General features: G+C 42.8%; 1 protein-coding gene across 1 annotated transcript in view; it reads left to right on the top strand.

Annotated features, from left to right (window-relative positions):
• Positions 1–17500, top strand: part of vopp1b (VOPP1 WW domain binding protein b) — a 37870-nt gene that overhangs the window by 11912 nt on the left and 8458 nt on the right. Inside the window, exon 2 of the mRNA XM_070986191.1 lies at positions 4944–5002. Coding sequence (XP_070842292.1) covers positions 4944–5002 — 59 coding nt within the window. The remainder of the gene's footprint in view (positions 1–4943; positions 5003–17500) is intronic.

Raw genomic sequence — 17500 nt, 5'->3', positions numbered from 1 at the left:
CTGGTTGCGTAACGGTCATTTTTGTCCTGCGGGAGCACAGAGGGACATTTTCCTACGCTGTCAGCGCTTTCACTGAGCCCTAATTAGAGAAAGACAATGAACAGAGCTGGACGGTGACCACTGCTGGCAGAGTTATGGGACCAGGAAAACAATTAGGTCCAAACTAATGTAGATCGATAACAACTAAGTCAAGAATTGTGAAATTGAAGCTTTGCTATCCTAGCTATTGTTTGTATTGCTATATCAGAGATGTGATTCTTACATTCTGTATGAACATTGTGCTTTCGTCCTGTTTCTGTGCAGGTATCAGACATGGTCTGCTAATGAAACAGTCCTCTTTTGTCTCACCTGCACTCATATCCATCCTGCCAGAGGTGACATTGTTAAGCGAGTCATATAAAGGCTAATTCTGGCCTGAATATTGTGATTTGAGAGGCCAAAAGTTATTACATTCTGAGGAGGACTGAGAGGGAGGATCAAGGGGGTTCATATCAGAGCCCCAGCTGCTTCAGTGGCACTGAGACCAGCAACAGCATTAGACTGCAGCCAGAAAAGGAGACATTGTGATGCAGGGAGGACGGCACACAAATGAACGGCACTTGCATCAAGTCAGTGGCACATCCTCTTTTAAGACTTAGCACTTGTGCTTATTTGAAGCTGGGGTTGGTAACCTTGGAGAAACCTGAAGCTGGATTTTGAATGTGTCCAACTGAAACAACCCCATCCCTGTCCTGCATGCCTCCAAAGACACTTCCCTAAAACACACTGCCGCTGGGGGACGTGAGTCCATGAGAGAGCACATCCTTGTCATCACCAGCCATGTCCATGGTTATCATATCATGTCTCATTCACGTTAACAACGAACAAAGCAAAACAAAACAAACTAGATATTTGTGCAATAGAAACTGAGCAGGACAGCTTTATCAGTATATGTGCCTCACCTTGTGGAAGTCTCTTGTCATGCACAGTGACTGCACAGTGGGTAGGCAGGTGCAGTGGTAGACAGGCACGCAGGCCATCCAATCATTTCATTCACCCCAAATGGATTGCTTTGAAATTATTCTTACAGGCTTGGAACAGCCACAGATTTATAGCTGGCTGTGGGGATGGAAAGAGAATTTCAAGAAAAATTGCTAAAATACATCACATAGCCCAGCTTTAAGCTGGTCTCAACCAGATGAATCCTAATGACATCGGTGACCCTCTGATAATTGCTCTAGTACCACCATCATGCTTAAACTCAACTCTAATGGGCACATGTTGTCCACCACTTTGGTCCAGACTGAAATATCCCAACAGCCAGCCAATGGATTCTCATGAAATGTAGTAGAGATATCTCTGGTCCAGAGAGGATGACTCCCAATGACCCTGATATTTCCTTCATCACTAATTAACTGTTTTGGTTTAGACTGGACCCTTTAACTTGGTGCAGACATTCATGTTCCCCACAGGATGAATCCTAACGACTCAAAACCCCCTCTCTCTTCATCTAACACCACCAGAAGTTTAAAGTTTTAACCTATCCATCGAAACCTCTCAGCATCTTCCATGTGTCTGGACACTAAGTGTGTTCAAGGTCCCCAGAGAGTGAACCCTGCTGACAGCAGCACCAGCAGGTTTACATTTGTGGCTTGGAGTGAAATGTCTTGAGAAAAATGGGACAGATTGCAATGAAATTAGGTCCAAACATCCATGTTTGCTTCAGGATGACTTGTTACTCTGCTGATCCTCTGATTTTCCTTCTTGTGCCATCAGATTCGAATGTTGTTCACTTCTTTGGTTTGGACCAAATACCTGTAACACCAATGACTTTCCCATCGGCCCAAGCCGATAGTTAGCATGCTGATGGTAGCATTTAGCCTCTGTGCAGCCTCACAGAGCTGGTGTGACTGTAGATTTTCAGTCTTGTTGCGCTCCTTGAGCTTTCCTCTAGCACCTCTCTCAAGCCAGAGGTAGTTCATAATGGACCAGACAGCTTACAGACAGACATGTGCAGAGTTCATTCATGCCTCCACGAGGATGACCCCATGATTTTAATGAGCTAATGACCTTCACTCTTGTGTCACTCTGCTCAGGTGTGACATCTTTCTGCTTGTCTTGCAGCAGTTTTCTAAATCCAAATATCTAAGAGAGATGAGAATAGAGACAAAAATGGACGGACTCACTGCTCCTCAGAAGACAGTTTATCTGACTCTGTGACGATTTCATTTAACACTTCCTGTGTGGGTCACATTTCCCACCTGTGACCACAGTGATCACAGAACAGGGTCTGGACAAATGGAGTGGATGTACATTGTTCCAGTGAGAGGGGTGGGGGTGGTGGTGGGGGGATACTTTTCACTGCTGCAGCCCTGCTTTGTTAACATCTCCCCTGCCATAATTCTCATTGTGTCTCTCCCTGTGTGTGTGTTCCTGCCATTTCCTCTCTGCCCAAGTGTCACAGTATGGTCCCATCCTCCACCCGTAGCCTGACAAATAACCTATTGTGTTGCCATGTTGTGAGCCACCAAAACAGCTCAACTTGGCATGCCATCCTGCAGCTCTGCTCTCCACACAGATCACACACTTCTTTCTGCTTGGATATTGCTGTGTCCTTCTGGGCCTGTACACTGTTAAAAGAAAAACATTGGACATAAGTGAAAGATTACAGGAAATCTCCTCAGCTTATAGTCCTTGCAGTTGAGAATAAACTTAAATTTGAGATCAGTTCCACTTCAGTTCAGAGTAGATTCTGGATTTCTTGAATTCTAAATAAAAAATCACTATCATGACATATAATATGTTAGCTGAGACAGTTTGTACTGTGCAGCAGACAGTAAGATATTTGCAGTTGACTTGAACATTTAATAGGATGTTGGACTGTATTTATTAGAGGTGTAAAAAAAAAGCTTCCGTTGATGTTGTTTGCAGTCACTTTCTGTGATTCCTTCATTGTCTGCGTTTGTCATACATTATATTGTGAATATATTAGATGGTTGACACAGTCACGTTTTGCTGTAAGCAGGTGGAAGTTGCTTGATAAATGTGTCTAAAGACACGCAGTCTGGCTGTAACAAGCCTAAACTGACTCATTACAGCATTTTTCAGTATAATTCATATAAATGGGACTGTTGTTGTTGGTAGTTCTTATCAAATCATCATATCACACCACCCTGATGCAATTTCACCACCAATGTTCTGTTTTTCCAAAATCAGAAGATTAATCATCTGGGAACCACGAACGTCTGTATCATATTTTATGCCAATCCATCAACTGTAGCAGATGCTGAGATACGACATTACGACGTTCAGTTCATTACCGAACACATTGCCAGACACAGCCAATCAGGAGACAATTAGGATGAAGCTGACATCCTCCTTTCAATAGGGCACTTGTTCAGAGACGCTGCACCAGCCTGAATGAGCAAGAAGAATCTGATGTGACAGTATGTGAATCTAATCCACATGGACCCCGCAGCAGTGAAAGGTGCTGTGTGTGGGGACAGGTGTGGGGTTTGGTCATGTGACTGAGGATGAGGACGTTTTACCTGCAGATGAAACATGAAATTTGCCCTCAAAAACTGCTGCAGTCTCCAGTTTCCAGTGCAATGAGTGCTTTTTATCATCACCAGCAGTAGTTAATAGAGATCAGTGCATAACAGTGTGATATGAGTGACTGTCATTTCAATTTCAGAAGCATATCCAAAAACTGCATCTCTTCTCCGGCACCAACGCTCCAGTTCAGCTTATCTCTGAGATGTCCCCACTTTAATGGAAAGTGCTGCTGCGTATGCTGCCTGCCACCCTGAGGCCGGACACGTCCCTGCAGCAGATTGGCTTCATTTAGCACACTCTCTGCATCCAACCAGCTTCTTTCCTGTCCCGCCTCACCTTCCTTCTCTCTTTCTCCCTGTCGTCTTAACACCTTCAGCCCATCCCGTCCTGCTGTGTTGCAGAGCGCAGAGGGATGGCTGAAAATCCTCTGCATGCCACTACGGAGCAGGAGATCATTTCAAAGGCAGTTAATTAAAGGTGCTCTCCAGCAAGCCAGCATCAGTCTGAACTGAAGCCAGTAATGGAAAAAGGAGGGCTCATATACAATAGATGCAGGGGGATCCTTCACGTCATTGTGCATTGGTATCAAATTAGACAAAGAGAATGTTTTCCTTTATGATCAACGACGCACCTCTGAATATTCTGAGGTTTCAAGTTGTCTGCCTTCATTAGGCGTGCTGACCAGACGCGCTGCTCTCAAGTGAAGCAATTTATGCTTCATTATCCTTCTAAAATTAGCCGAGAGTGGAGGATATATTTCATGTGTTGGCCCTCCCAGCTGTGGTAACAGCTGCTCTGAGCTTAGAAAGGGAAACACTGCATGGCTGGGCTGCTCTTTTCCTCTGAGAATAGAAGTAATGACAGTCATCAGGGTAGCTAATCAGCAATCATGGCATGAGCTTAAGAGGTCCAGCATTAGCTTTCTACCATTCTGTGACATCTCCTGTTCTCTTGTGGCACCTACACGGCCTGTCACAGCCTCAGGTGCAGGAGGCGCAGACAGTCAGGGGTTTAAACATGTAAGGCTGAGGATCTGTGATCTGATGGCTCATTATCGTCCGTAGTTCCCGGTCTCGTATGACCCTCTGTGGCGAGGGTCGCTGCTGTCCATGCTGCTCTAGCTGTAACCGCAGCCTCTTCAGAAACGTTTTAGTTTGGACTGGACCAATATTGAGATGACAAACATCCTGTTTATTACAGGATGTGAGTCTGCAGGCGGGCTGACACGTGGCTGATGGGTCAGTCTGTCTCTGTCCCTCGTCTCAGGAGAAAAGCTTTGTTTGTTCGTTCATTGTGTGTTCATACTGTGTCGTTTCCCTGCCTCCTGGCCATTGCATGCTGACCTGAAAATGCTGCTTGCGAGTGTAGTTGCAGTTTGTAATGATAGCCTTAATCTGTCTCTTTTACAGTGTGTAGAAGCCAAGAAGTACTGCTGGTATTTTGAGGGCGGATACCCCATCTACTTTATGTAAGTACCCTCATTTTCCACTCCTACAGCTTTAAATCAACGAACTCGATACTCTGCACACAAAATCCCTGGATGTCCACCAATTACAGCACATGCTTAGAATAGAAATTTGACACACTGCATCGTTCGGCTGCACAGCTCAGTGTGTGAAGAAGAGCTGAGACACAGCTCATCCAGCGTGTTTGTGCTGGATGGCCAAGTGCACCACACCTCGTCTCATCTGGGCTCCTGAATGACGTAGGTCTTGTTTGTTTTCTTCGCTCCTGTCGGTAAAGGTTTGCTGTTAATGAGGAGTGATGTCAGTCCTTCATCAAACTCTGCTCAACAAGTAACACACGTGTTTCATCCACTCAGTGTGTCTAAAGTGCTCCACAACCAGACTGCTGAAAATGTCTGGATCTGCTTTCAGAAAAACTGTCTCGAGTCAGTTTTTGGTTTCATTCGCTGTGAAGAGAATTATAAATATATCCAAGTTCACAGTAAAGCTCTAGCACAGCGTTCACAGTTAGCTCACCACAGTAAATGAAGAGAGCAGAACAGACAATGTTTTAATGCTAAAGTGGGCCAGTCCAGTGTTTCCTCTACATTCGTTTAGGAGTGGTGGGCCGCCATTCCTAAATCCTAGCTGCCGCTCCTTCAAATTTCTTTTTCTTTTTTTTTTTATTGTCGCAAATACACCACCGCCACGTCTCCACCTTCACAGCAGAGTCTGACGTTAATTACTCGTGAGAGCGCGGCCTTGAAAGTGACGTCACGTCAAGCACCCAGGCACCAGGTCAGAGAGTCACAGGAGTGTCGTCTTGAAAATAGGGCAGCGACTTACCGGAGAAAGGTAGATTTATTAGCTTAAGATAGCTCATAAGAGATTTTACAAGTTAAATAGACATTGGCAAAATGTTGATGGCCAGCTAACGTTACGCCAATGAAACGGCTCTTAGAGACGCTCTTTGAAGTGAAGTATCGGAGCGAGAGCCGCTTTGGGGTTGTTTTTGGTTTTTTCTCAGCTTTTTTTCCGTTCAAGCCGCACGTGATTGGTCAACTACATGACGTGTGGTGGCTTCAGTGTGTACGCATTGAGCAGGAGGGGGAGGAGCGGGGGTTACACAGGGCGCGCGCACACACACAAACACACACACATTCAGCCTTAGAAAAGCAATTTTCAACTGGCCATTCAATAAATAGGATGTAAAAATAAAATCTGCAGTCAAGTGTCATTTGTTTACGCCGCCATGGCTCCCGGAGAGCCTGCCCCCCACTGCTGAAAAAATCCTAGAGGACACATGGCTGACTCCTGATCTGCTCACCCACACCCAGTAAGGCTGATGGAGTCCTACCTATCATGTCAGGCAGTGGAAGTTGCTTACAGATGGTTACACTCTCAGTCAGTACAAAACACACACACACACACACACACACACACACACACACAAAGAAGATAAATGGAGAAGCAGATTTACTTTGAGACCCCTCCTACACATTGAGCCCAAAACTGCAATTATCATTCTTGGATTTTTCCAACTGTTGTTATCTCTCATTCCAAGATAACAAGCAATCTGCATTGAATTCAGTCTCAACTTGAACATCGAAGCGACAAGCTTCTTAAACGACATCTGCTGACAATCAGCAACATCTGTGTGGAACAGGCGAAGCAGGAGTTCCAGTTTTTGATGTTTTGCTCGTGTCTGTTTAGATTTGGACTTTAGATTTTGCACTCCTTAACTTATTGTTCAGACTTTGGTTTGTTTGTCTTCGTTGTCCTTGCTGAGATGTGCTGTGCCTGTGCATGTGCATTCAGTGCACTGCTTGAACCAGAGTCACATTCCTCATACGTGCACATATGCTTGGCCAATAAAGCCGATTCTGATTCCAACTCTGACTCTGATTCATGCAGGTGTATTTGGAATAAATGCATACTTTCACTCCAGCTGAAGCTGTATTCTGTTGATGCTGTGCAGGTAGCGTACACACATGCAGGCTGTGACGAACGCTGTGAGACACAACCATCTACATGTTTCTGTGCATGTTTTCAAACAAGTTAAAAGTATCTCAAATCCATTTTCCTGCCTTGGTGAGGAGGAAAAGTTGCTATAACAAAAACGAAAAGTGCAGTGAAAACAGACTTAGTGAGTATATGAAGTGTCTGAAACGTGACTTTACTTTTCATTTACCTGAAAGAAGAGCTGAAGACATCAGCGATGAGGAGACTGTAACCTTCCTCACATTAATACATGAAACAAACTGAAAGGTTTGATTTCCATCATGTTTCCCACATGGTGTTTGATCATTTGAGCTTTTTAATTGCATCATGTCCTTGCTCCCTCCTCACCTGATCGCACCTGACTGACTGTTTATCTTCATGGATGGAAACATGCATTCATTCACATTTTGTTTTGCTGATTTTCTTGAAATTCGATTTGCTCTATATTTGGATGGAAACATGACTCCCGCGTTGGCTGGGATCCCAGAAGGACGGCAAAATCTGCAACGAGCTGCAGAGCACACAGCTGAATGTCAGCGGGTTCGTCAACATGCGCCTAGCTCGCACACAAATCAAAGTTCAATTCACTTTGATTGAATTACTTACTAACTCTGCTACTCACAGTTTGGGAAAGCAGAGCTTGTTTTACTGATTCAGACTGACGATGGCTTCTCCTACATTCACTGACATTCATCCGTTTAGTTTGCTTTGTAGCTGCTGGCCACAGCTTTAGTGACGATTAGAAGGAGGAAGAGAGACGGAGCATCAGAGGAGACTGGTAATGAAAAACAACTGAGAGGGGAAACCTCCTTTCTTCTCCACTTTCTGTCTCCTCCTCGTCTCAGCCCTCAATCTTGCTTTCTCTCCTCAGCTTTAACAACAGAATTCAGTTTCTTTTTCAGATAATTGTCCCCAATGTGTTCAAGTAATTAGTGAGAAACAGAAAAAAACAGAGCAGCTCTGTGCACAGCAACTATTTGAGAAACAGAAAAATGCATATTTTAATAATAACTGAACATTATATTGCAATATTAGTAAATCCTGCCTTGATTCCAGTCTGGAGATGGAAAAATAGCACTATCAAGGAAACAGAAACAAAAGGGAAACTTCTGTTGTGACAGGTAGCTGTTTGCAGGGACATTTCTTCTACATTTCCAAGTTGGAATAAACAGACTTGTTTATGGGGTGGGCAGCTGTGTTTGGTCTTCTGTATCAGTATATTTGAACCAAGTCATTAGATATAGCTCAGTATAACGTGATGAACTGTCAGACACCTCAGGCAGTGCATCCAAAGCTCGGAGCTAATTTTAAAATGATTTTAATATTCAGGTTCATCTCATGATAGCAGTATATTTCAACAGCACCACAATCTACTACCTGCAAAACAATAAAACGTTTGAATCACCTAAAACAGTTTCAGTTAAAACTGAAAATAATCTGAAGATGGGAAGAATTATTTCAGGACAGTAGTGTTAGCGAGGTCAGCCTTAAGAAACCAGCATCTGCGCCCGCTCGCTCTTAAAAGCCTATTTTTGTCCCCCTCACTTTTGTACTTTCAGTTTGACTCATTGACTCCGAGACTGCTAAACCATGTCCTCTTACTGTCCAACCACCAAAATCCATGGGAGAAGCTCAGAGCATCTAAGCTTTATAAGCAGCAGCGACTGAACTGCAGACCTTTCCCCCAGATTCAGCCTCTCCAACATCAGTCTGCCGCCTCAGTTGAGGGTGTCGGTGCTGTATGCAGCTTGTGAGGTAGAAAAAAGTAAATGTATACTGTTTTTATCCATCCATCCATTTTCTATGCCACGTATCCCTTTCGGGGTCGCGGGGGGGGCTGGAGCCTATCCCAGCTGTCAACGGGCGGGAGGCGGGGTACACCCTGAACCGGTCGCCAGCTGATCGCAGGGCAACATATATACACAAACAACCATTCACGCTCACACTCACACCTAGGGGCAATTTAGAGTCACCAATTAACCTAATGAGCATGTTTTTGGTCTGTGGGAGGAAGCCGGAGTGCCCGGAGAGAACCCACGCATGCACAGGAAGAACATGCAAACTTCACACAGAAAGGCCCGACCCGGGAATCGAACCTGTTTCGAAGCTGTTTTTATTTACAGATAATTGTCCTAAAAACACATTGGATCGAAAAAATGTATTACCAGTAGCCTGAAATGTTAAAGTGTCAGCATTATGGTTTGTCTGATGCATACGCAGCAGAGACAAAATGGTTAATATCAAGAGGAAAATTAGAATTTAAGGTTTTACACCAGAAGTCTGAAGTTTTACCTTTCATATTTTTCAGAGAATTACTGTCTTATTCATCAATAAGTGTGTCTCTCAAGGACATTTTAGGCGACTTCTGTGTTAGTGCATTATAATGAATATCTTCCTGATTTAAAGCCAAAACCCAATTTATCCAAAAGGCTTGAGCTTGATTCTCATGATAAGACTGTGAACATAGATCTTTTCCTCCACCTGAACTTTTCCATGGTGCTGCGTTTCTTTGCCTGCAGCCACATTGAAGAGCTTGACGTGAGCTTTTCAGGCCTTGTTGTTAATTCTCTGAGCAGACAAAAGCACGTAAGGCAAGACTTGTGCTGAAAAACCCTCAATTCTAATTTTCCTCTTGACATTCTGTCTCTGCTGCACATGCATCCGACCAGCCGTCATGCTGACACTTTACCATTTCAGACTGCTGGTAATAAAATCTTTGTAATCTCAGGAATGCTTTAGGCCTGCCTGTGCTGCCTCGCTCGTCCCTCCCGATCAATAATTCATTTAGAGGCATGTTTTCTTTGTATTGAGACCTACTAAAACAAGTACAGTGCAGTGATTTGCATCCCAAAGGTGCTGTTTATTCAGTTTGACACTGTGATTCAAAATTAGCACATTAAAGAAATAAGGACTGAAGACTGAAGGCCAGTTACTATGGAAACTAAACAACCCTAATAAATAAACCAGAGCTCTTCCTTTTCACTTCAAGAAAAAAGGTTTGGTGATGGTTTGACAGTTTGTTGACAGTCAGTAGGGTTGGGTAAGGTCCCTTATCAAACCCACACGACTAAAAGCAACAGAGAACACCTGCCAACTGACTTCATCTGACCAAAACATAGTAATGACGAGCCATCTGTCAGGATGAGTCTAATGAGCAAGACACAATCAAACAGGAGTATAATAAAGAATAATGAGAGCCATTCACTCTCAAAGTGGGCCAGGGGTCATTATCTGTGCGTCCATGTGTACAACAGAATTCAAATTCATCACACTTTTAGACTTTAGGTTGCTTCTTTATTGATCCCAATTTGGGAAATTCTTTTAATTTTAACTTTTAATTGCTCTTTGTTTGAAATGTGCTATAGAAGTAAAGCTGCCTGTTCCTGTACTGTACCTGTTCATGGTGCCAGTTGGCCAGAGTGTAAACAAAGATGGACTAAAAAACAGGGCTCTGCAGCCCACAGCGTGCCTCACTAAGAGTATTTATATATGCAAATATTCAGAGACTACAGCAGGAACTGGCATCTACATCTGCATGTGGCATGGCGCAGACTCTCCTGGCCTCCAGGGACTGTGGTTGCTCATCCCCAGTCAAAAGTTAAAATGCCGGAGAGACTGCGAGTGTGAGGCATGCGCTGCCATGCTGGCTGTCCACACTCATCTATCACACAACACATAACATTATGGGGACTGAGATTTTGTCCCCATCAGAAGGTGAGTCCCCACAATGTGACCGTGGACACAGATTTATGTCCCCGCAGCATGTGTAATACACATCCACTCACACACAGAAGGCCACCTTGTTGTTATTTCAGATGCATTAATGCAGCTTTCCTGCTGCTCTGCATACACTGATCAATCACAGTTGGCCTCTGTTCTGAGTAATCGTCTCGCAGGCGGCTCGGCCAGCCATTCCAAACAGAACTTTTTCAAGTTTTGCTTTTATAAATGTGATGAATGGCAGCATTACGATCCACCTGTGTCTGTTGCTTCGAGGCTTGTTATGGTGGAGCAGCCTCTGCTGTACACCTGCAGAGGGAAGCCTAGTTTTAACCTCTGCTCTTTCTTTGTTCCCCTTGTTGACTCGTGCTTAAAGCTGCAATTATCCAGATTTTTGGAAGAACAATGGATCAAATGATTGCACATAATGTGAAAGAGGTTGTTTATAGTGATGAACCCACAGAGAAACTCTGCAGTTCTCTTCAACTGTTCACAGTGTTTTAGCCTCTTTCAGCTCATTGTTTTGGTTTTACAGCCCACAGCTTTACTGTTTTAGTTCAGTCTCAAAGCTCTCTTTAACCAGGCAGCAGAGAGTTGGTGGACCAAAGCAGAGCTGAAAGAGTAAATATTAGACTTACGCTCATCAGGTGGACACAAACACACGCTAATGTTGCTCTGCTGGTTGAGTAAACAACCAGCTGTTTGCAACAGGTTGTCAGTAACAGCTTCATAAGGTTAGAATATAGAGACAGAGCTTGTTCTGTTGCCCCCAAGTGGCCAAAAATCAGTGGATGCATGTTTAAGGCAAATGTATCATCTAGGGCTGGGCGATAAAAACAATAGCGATATGTCTCGCGATAGACACGTCATCAATATCAATAAAAAACGCGTTCGATAAAACGTTCGATAATTTTTTTTCTTCGTCGGAAGAAACCTGAAGTTGCGAAGTGAGGTTGGTTGCATGAACAAAGGCTCTCACTCTCAGATAACTGAGCAACGTAGGGAGTAATCGCTAATCAGTGAGAGAGACTCGCTAACACACCAATCATGTAACATTATCAAGTTCGGTTGCGCCATCTTGTCTCGTGTTTGATGCTTCGCGAGGAGTGAGATGAGAAATAGAAAGTGAGCGCTGCAGCGAGCGAAGAAATTGTCGATAAAACAGGGAAAGTCAGCTCGTCAGTATGGAGTTTTTTGGATTTTATAAGTTGGACCATAGTCAGACCAATGTGGTCTGTAACTTATGCAAGACTGTCGTCCCCACCAAGACCGGTAACACCACAAACTTATTTAACCACCTTAGCCGCGCTCACTCTTTGGAGCGCAGCCGTATTCGCCAACGTCCGCCAACCACAGCACCACCACACAAGCAGCTGACCACCATGCAGAGGTATCTGCTTCAGTGCCTGATGACAAATCATCTAAAAGGCACGAAGACGTAACGGAGGCAGCGGCATATCATAGAGCTAAAGACATGCTTCCGCACACTTGCAATAAAAATAGAATTGAATAGTTCATGTATGTTTAGAGTAAGAGGAGTGACTAAAGTTGTTCATATGTCTAGGCTGGTTTTATAGTTCAGTCAGTGTTACTGTACTGTCTATCTTGTTTGTTTGTTTGTTTGTATGTTACAGGTGTCAAGTCTACCTCAGTTTCAGCTATGTTTCCAAAACACTGCACATATTTGAAAACATTTTATTCAGCAGAAGGTGAATCAGCTTGTGAACTTTCTGCACTAAACCTGCAGAAAAAAAGTTCTCAGGTTTCTCTCTGTTTACATTTTTACACTTTTATTTACATTTATTATTTGAGTGTTTTCCATGGTTGTGTTGACATTTACTTTCCTTTCTGCCTTGATAGCTGAGGGGATTATAATCAGAGGAAGGTTCAATTTAAAATAAAAATGTTTGAATTGAATGTATTTTTCTCCCGGTCCTTATTTTAAATAGGTCATAAAAAATATCAATAAATATCGATATCGACCGATATAAAACACTTATATCATGATAGAGTTTTCAGCCATATCGCCCAGCCCTAGTATCATCAGACAAGAATGTCAATCCGGTAATTTTACATAAATCTTCACTTTTGACAATATCTGCACGTGGCAACTGTGGGATAGTTAAGAGTAGGGAAAGAACGGAGTGACAGTTAATTAAAAAGGCATACGTTAGCTGCAGGTCTGTCACTGATGGCTCCTGCATGAAAGTCAGATTTGCTACATCCTTTCAACGCCTGGACCTCCACGGTCTGGCTTCGCACATAGAGGGCTCACGACTTCCTGCACTGAACGTTGTCACTGGGCATAAATTGTGATGAGTGAGTCATCCTCTCTGGACATAATTCATAGGGATCCTGGATTGGTTTGAGGACAGTAACTGGATTTTAAAGGTATGACAAGCTGAGGGAATAGTTTCTTGTGCTAATTTATGGACTTCCACTGCTCTTTGATACTGCCTGGAACCTGTTCCAGAGATGTGATTTGATGGCTGGCCTTACCTACTTGACTCACCCTCTCTGAAGGTTTTGTTGTCATATGATGTTCCACTTTGATACTTATGTGGTATACTGTGAATTTTTATGACTCTGAGTTTTCATCTTGTTGAATCTTATTCTACAAATGAGGTCAATCAATTCAGGTCCCTCAACATATTGTTACAGAGGATTTCTGAACACTGTGTCTAGACTCGATTCGTAAATACATATCCAGTACAATTTGCAAATGCAACTTATTGTACAAGTGAGGCAGTGAGTATCTGCAGCAAAAACTGTAATTAAAACATGACCAAAGGTGTGTTTGCAGGCTGTTGCACACACCAGTGTTTTGAACTGAAGATGCTGCAGTGTGTCATGTTGCACTGGCATGTGGTCAACAACAAATAAAATATGCAACATCAACATCAACATCATTGGAAACATGTAAAGGTCCAGAACGGATGAATCACAATGACTTCGGTGATCCTCTGACTTTTCCTCTCAGACGGTTCACGTTTGCAGTCTTGATTGAAATGTCACAACAGGTCTTGGATAGACTGCCAATGGTCCAGACACTCATTGTGAATAGAAATCCATTCCTCAGAATGAATCGTAACAACTTGAGTGATCCTATCTCCATCATCACATGGTACCAGTAGCTGATAAACAGTGTTAAACAGCTCATCCTGTGCCATGACGGACACTTCAACATCAAGTCAACATCAGCCATACGTTAACACACCAAATTTTACATGCCCATATGCGGTCAAAGAAAAATTAAGAAAAGTTATTTAAATTTTTTTTGCTAAATGGGAAGACATTTTTCATCTTATCCAGTTATATCCAGTTTCCAGTTTTGTAAACCTGCTGCATACCTTCAAGCACAGACTCTAAACTGCCCCGTTACTTGCAATTAGCTCGAAATCCATTCCGGATACGACCTGACACATGAATAATGATTAGCCTGCTGGCCACAAACTGACCAGTGGGCTACTGAAAATGCGCTCGAGCTGCTGCTTGGCAGTGCAGGCACAGACAGGAGGGGTGCACAACAAGGAGCTGAATAAATGTTCAAAAGGAAATGCTGCAGATGAATAAAAATGCAGTGACACATACAGATTGCACTGCCAGGAGCACCCTCCGCCTTGTAATTTATTTTGCATTTCCAGCTGCTCAGACCAAATCAATGGCACACACACATACACACACACCTCCAATACTAATATTATGCACAGCTGGTGCAGCTGGCACAGCGTGGATGCCTTCATTACTGATTGAAAGCTTCCAACATGACACTGTCATCAAACAGTTAACTGACCTCATGTGCGTTCCTGATGCAGGTGAGCTGAAACATTCCCAGTTCAGGCTGTAATTGAGATCATTTGTGGAATAGCAGCAGACTAGCAAATCTTCACACCATGTTTTATGACTTTGTTTCGAGATTTAAGGACTGTGTAAGAACTTTTTCCATTGGATAAAGTAGATAAGACCTAAATGAGTTTTTTCTGGATTTAAGCCTTTGCAGAGGACCATTTCAGCACCATCCCTGGTGTTAAATGGAATTGCACTATCCCTGCATAGCAAAGTGTTTCGTGCTGCTCTGTTTATAGAATTATTTATCTCTTATTTATCTCTTAGCTCGCCTACAGTTTCAAAACTACCCCTCTAATAGATTACAGTGTGTAAAAATAGGGGAATGTTCATTCCGATATTTGAAATATTACTGAAGGTGTTCCATAAGGTTCAGTGTTTCGTCCAATACTGCTCTCAGTTTACAGAAATTATATTGTCCCTTTTTCTGAATCCCTCTGAACTTCATAGTTATGCAGACGACATTAAAATTAACATCAACACAAGCAGCCATTGAATATTTCAGTCTTTATTTGATTCACTCCAACTAACTTAATCACAAGTTAATGCTAAATTCAAACAAAACCCAATGAGGCTACTTATACTGAATCATATTTATTCAGCTAATGGGATATACACAGAGTGCCTCAGTATAAATACCTTGGTATACAGCCTCTTCCATCGTGCTCGTGTGTTTTCTGTGTTACTTTTCTTATCTGTGCCTCCTGCCTGTTGGCATTATGCCAGTCAGCTCTTTCCCATTGAGGACCACATGTTGTTGCTTCAGTCAGAGCAAAAATGAATTTCTTCAGTGATTCATGTGATAACATAACAGACATGGGGGTTATATGCATATGGGTGGAGAGGTGGTTTTAGTGTCACAGCACAACAGATTTACATCTGTACATAATACATCTTTGTATTCAAGTGGATACAACTCATATTTTTTTCATCAACCACAGAGCATGAAACTTTATTTCAGACTCTCTCGTCATGTATTGAGCACAAGTAATCCATAATGCTGTTGCTTCCTTGTTAGATGACATTTAATGGATTTAGTGTAGACTACACAGATAAACACACATGAGAAGCAAAGTGAAAGTGTGCCGTCATTTCTGAGAGCAAAAACAGACCTGCTGACTCTGTGACCTCAGTATGTATGTATGCACGATGTCAAGCTGTGACAATATGTGACGTAGCTTTAATTTAGATGAATATTTTTCAAAGTGCATTTTCTTTTGCACATATACATTTTGTGCATGATTTCTTTTCAGGACTTAAAAGGAAAAAGTACTTTATATTATATTTGCATGCTGCCACTCTGTTGTGTTGTGATTGTTGGACTGTTTATCTTTTAAATAACATTTTTAAACACAGAAATGTAAATGAATGCTAGTAAATTAGATATGAGAAATGGTAAATTAATGTTGTGTTCTGTGTGTGTGTACATACTTCATGCCACCTCTGTGTAACCCCAGTCAGAAAGTCTGGACATGTCACTGTGTCCTTTCTCCATGGTTGGGCATTGTATGGATAAGGCCACATATGGATTTATGTAGTAAACAAAAAACAAAAGCAAAAAGCAAAATGTCACCTGGAATGCTTTTCCAGCAGTTTTGAAGGAGTTGGCTGCATTTTCTTCACTCTGCAGTCCAACTCATCCCAAAGCATCTCAGTTGGGTTTATGTCAGGTGATCGTGGAGGCCAGGTCATCTGACGCAGCGCTGCATCACTCTCCTTCTTGGTCAAACAGCCCTTACACAGCCTGTGTGTGTTAGGTCGAAAACCAAATGACAGTTCTGCAAAGCACAGATCAGATGGGATGACACGTCAAGTGTGCTTTGCATTTTGAATAAAGCGGCAACAATATCACCAGCAGAGCACCCCAACACCATCATACCTCCTCCTCCATGGTTCACCGAGGGAACCGCACAGATAGCATCCATTCTCTGCATCTCACAAAGCCATGGCAGATGGAACCAAAATCACAAATCAGCAATTCAAACATGAAGGTCTGATCCACACAGTCTCCTCCAACAGTTGATGTTGAGCTGTCTGCTACTTGACCTCTGAAGCAGTTACGTGGGCTAAAATCTGAGCTGTTGTTAATTGGCCAATGAACCTCTGCAGCACAGGTCTTGGGCTCTCTGGGTGCTACTGGTCCAGACTGGGCTCAGCTCAGGGGGAACCTCATCTTTAATCACCAACAGCTGCTGCACATCTGCAGTGAACACACACATCATGGACCACTGTAACTTCATATTGACTGAGAGTGAAAGAAATCATTAACTGCTCTATGGATTCCCATGTTGGTGCAGACCTTCATGGCCCCCAGATAATGAATCCCAAAGAGTCTGTTAAAGAGGTTCACAGACAGGTTCAGGTGAAGGGGCTTAATATGATAATTGGACAGCCCCTCATGGACAGTAACTGCTCCTCATTGTGACTTTTACACACTACTTCTACTAGAACACTTCTGCAGCCCCATTCAGACAGGATTAAGATTAGAGCTGAGGAATGAAATGATCACTGTGCTTCACAGTCATTTAACTCATTACTCTGGCCAGCATTTCAACCAATGGGAATGTACAGAATATGACAGGGGAGAAAGAGACAGCCAGCAGCCTGTCCACGAGGGCAGTGGAGAGAATGTAGCCAGGACCTTGAGCCATGCTGCCCAAGTACTGGACGAGTTGAAGTTTTGACCAGATGAGTTGAAACACATCTCAAATGAACAAAATACAATATAGAAACACCACAAACTACAGTCACAAGTGGTCGTACTATTCAATCAACACACAGAGAACCCTAACCCTAAATCTGAAAATTATTGCAGAACTTTTGTATTAGACTGCATTTATTTTAGCTAGAATGTAGCATTACCTGTTGTTTGAACTGACTTTAGAATTGATAATTGTGGCTAAAATGTGACTAAATGCCATAAAATGATTGTGAACTGTTACAAATGTACAAAA

The sequence above is a fragment of the Chaetodon trifascialis genome, chromosome 18 (genome assembly GCF_039877785.1).
Source record: "Chaetodon trifascialis isolate fChaTrf1 chromosome 18, fChaTrf1.hap1, whole genome shotgun sequence".
Taxonomy (NCBI): domain Eukaryota; kingdom Metazoa; phylum Chordata; class Actinopteri; order Chaetodontiformes; family Chaetodontidae; genus Chaetodon; species Chaetodon trifascialis.
Note: the sequence above shows the minus strand (reverse complement) of the source record. Positions and strands in the feature narration are given on the sequence as shown.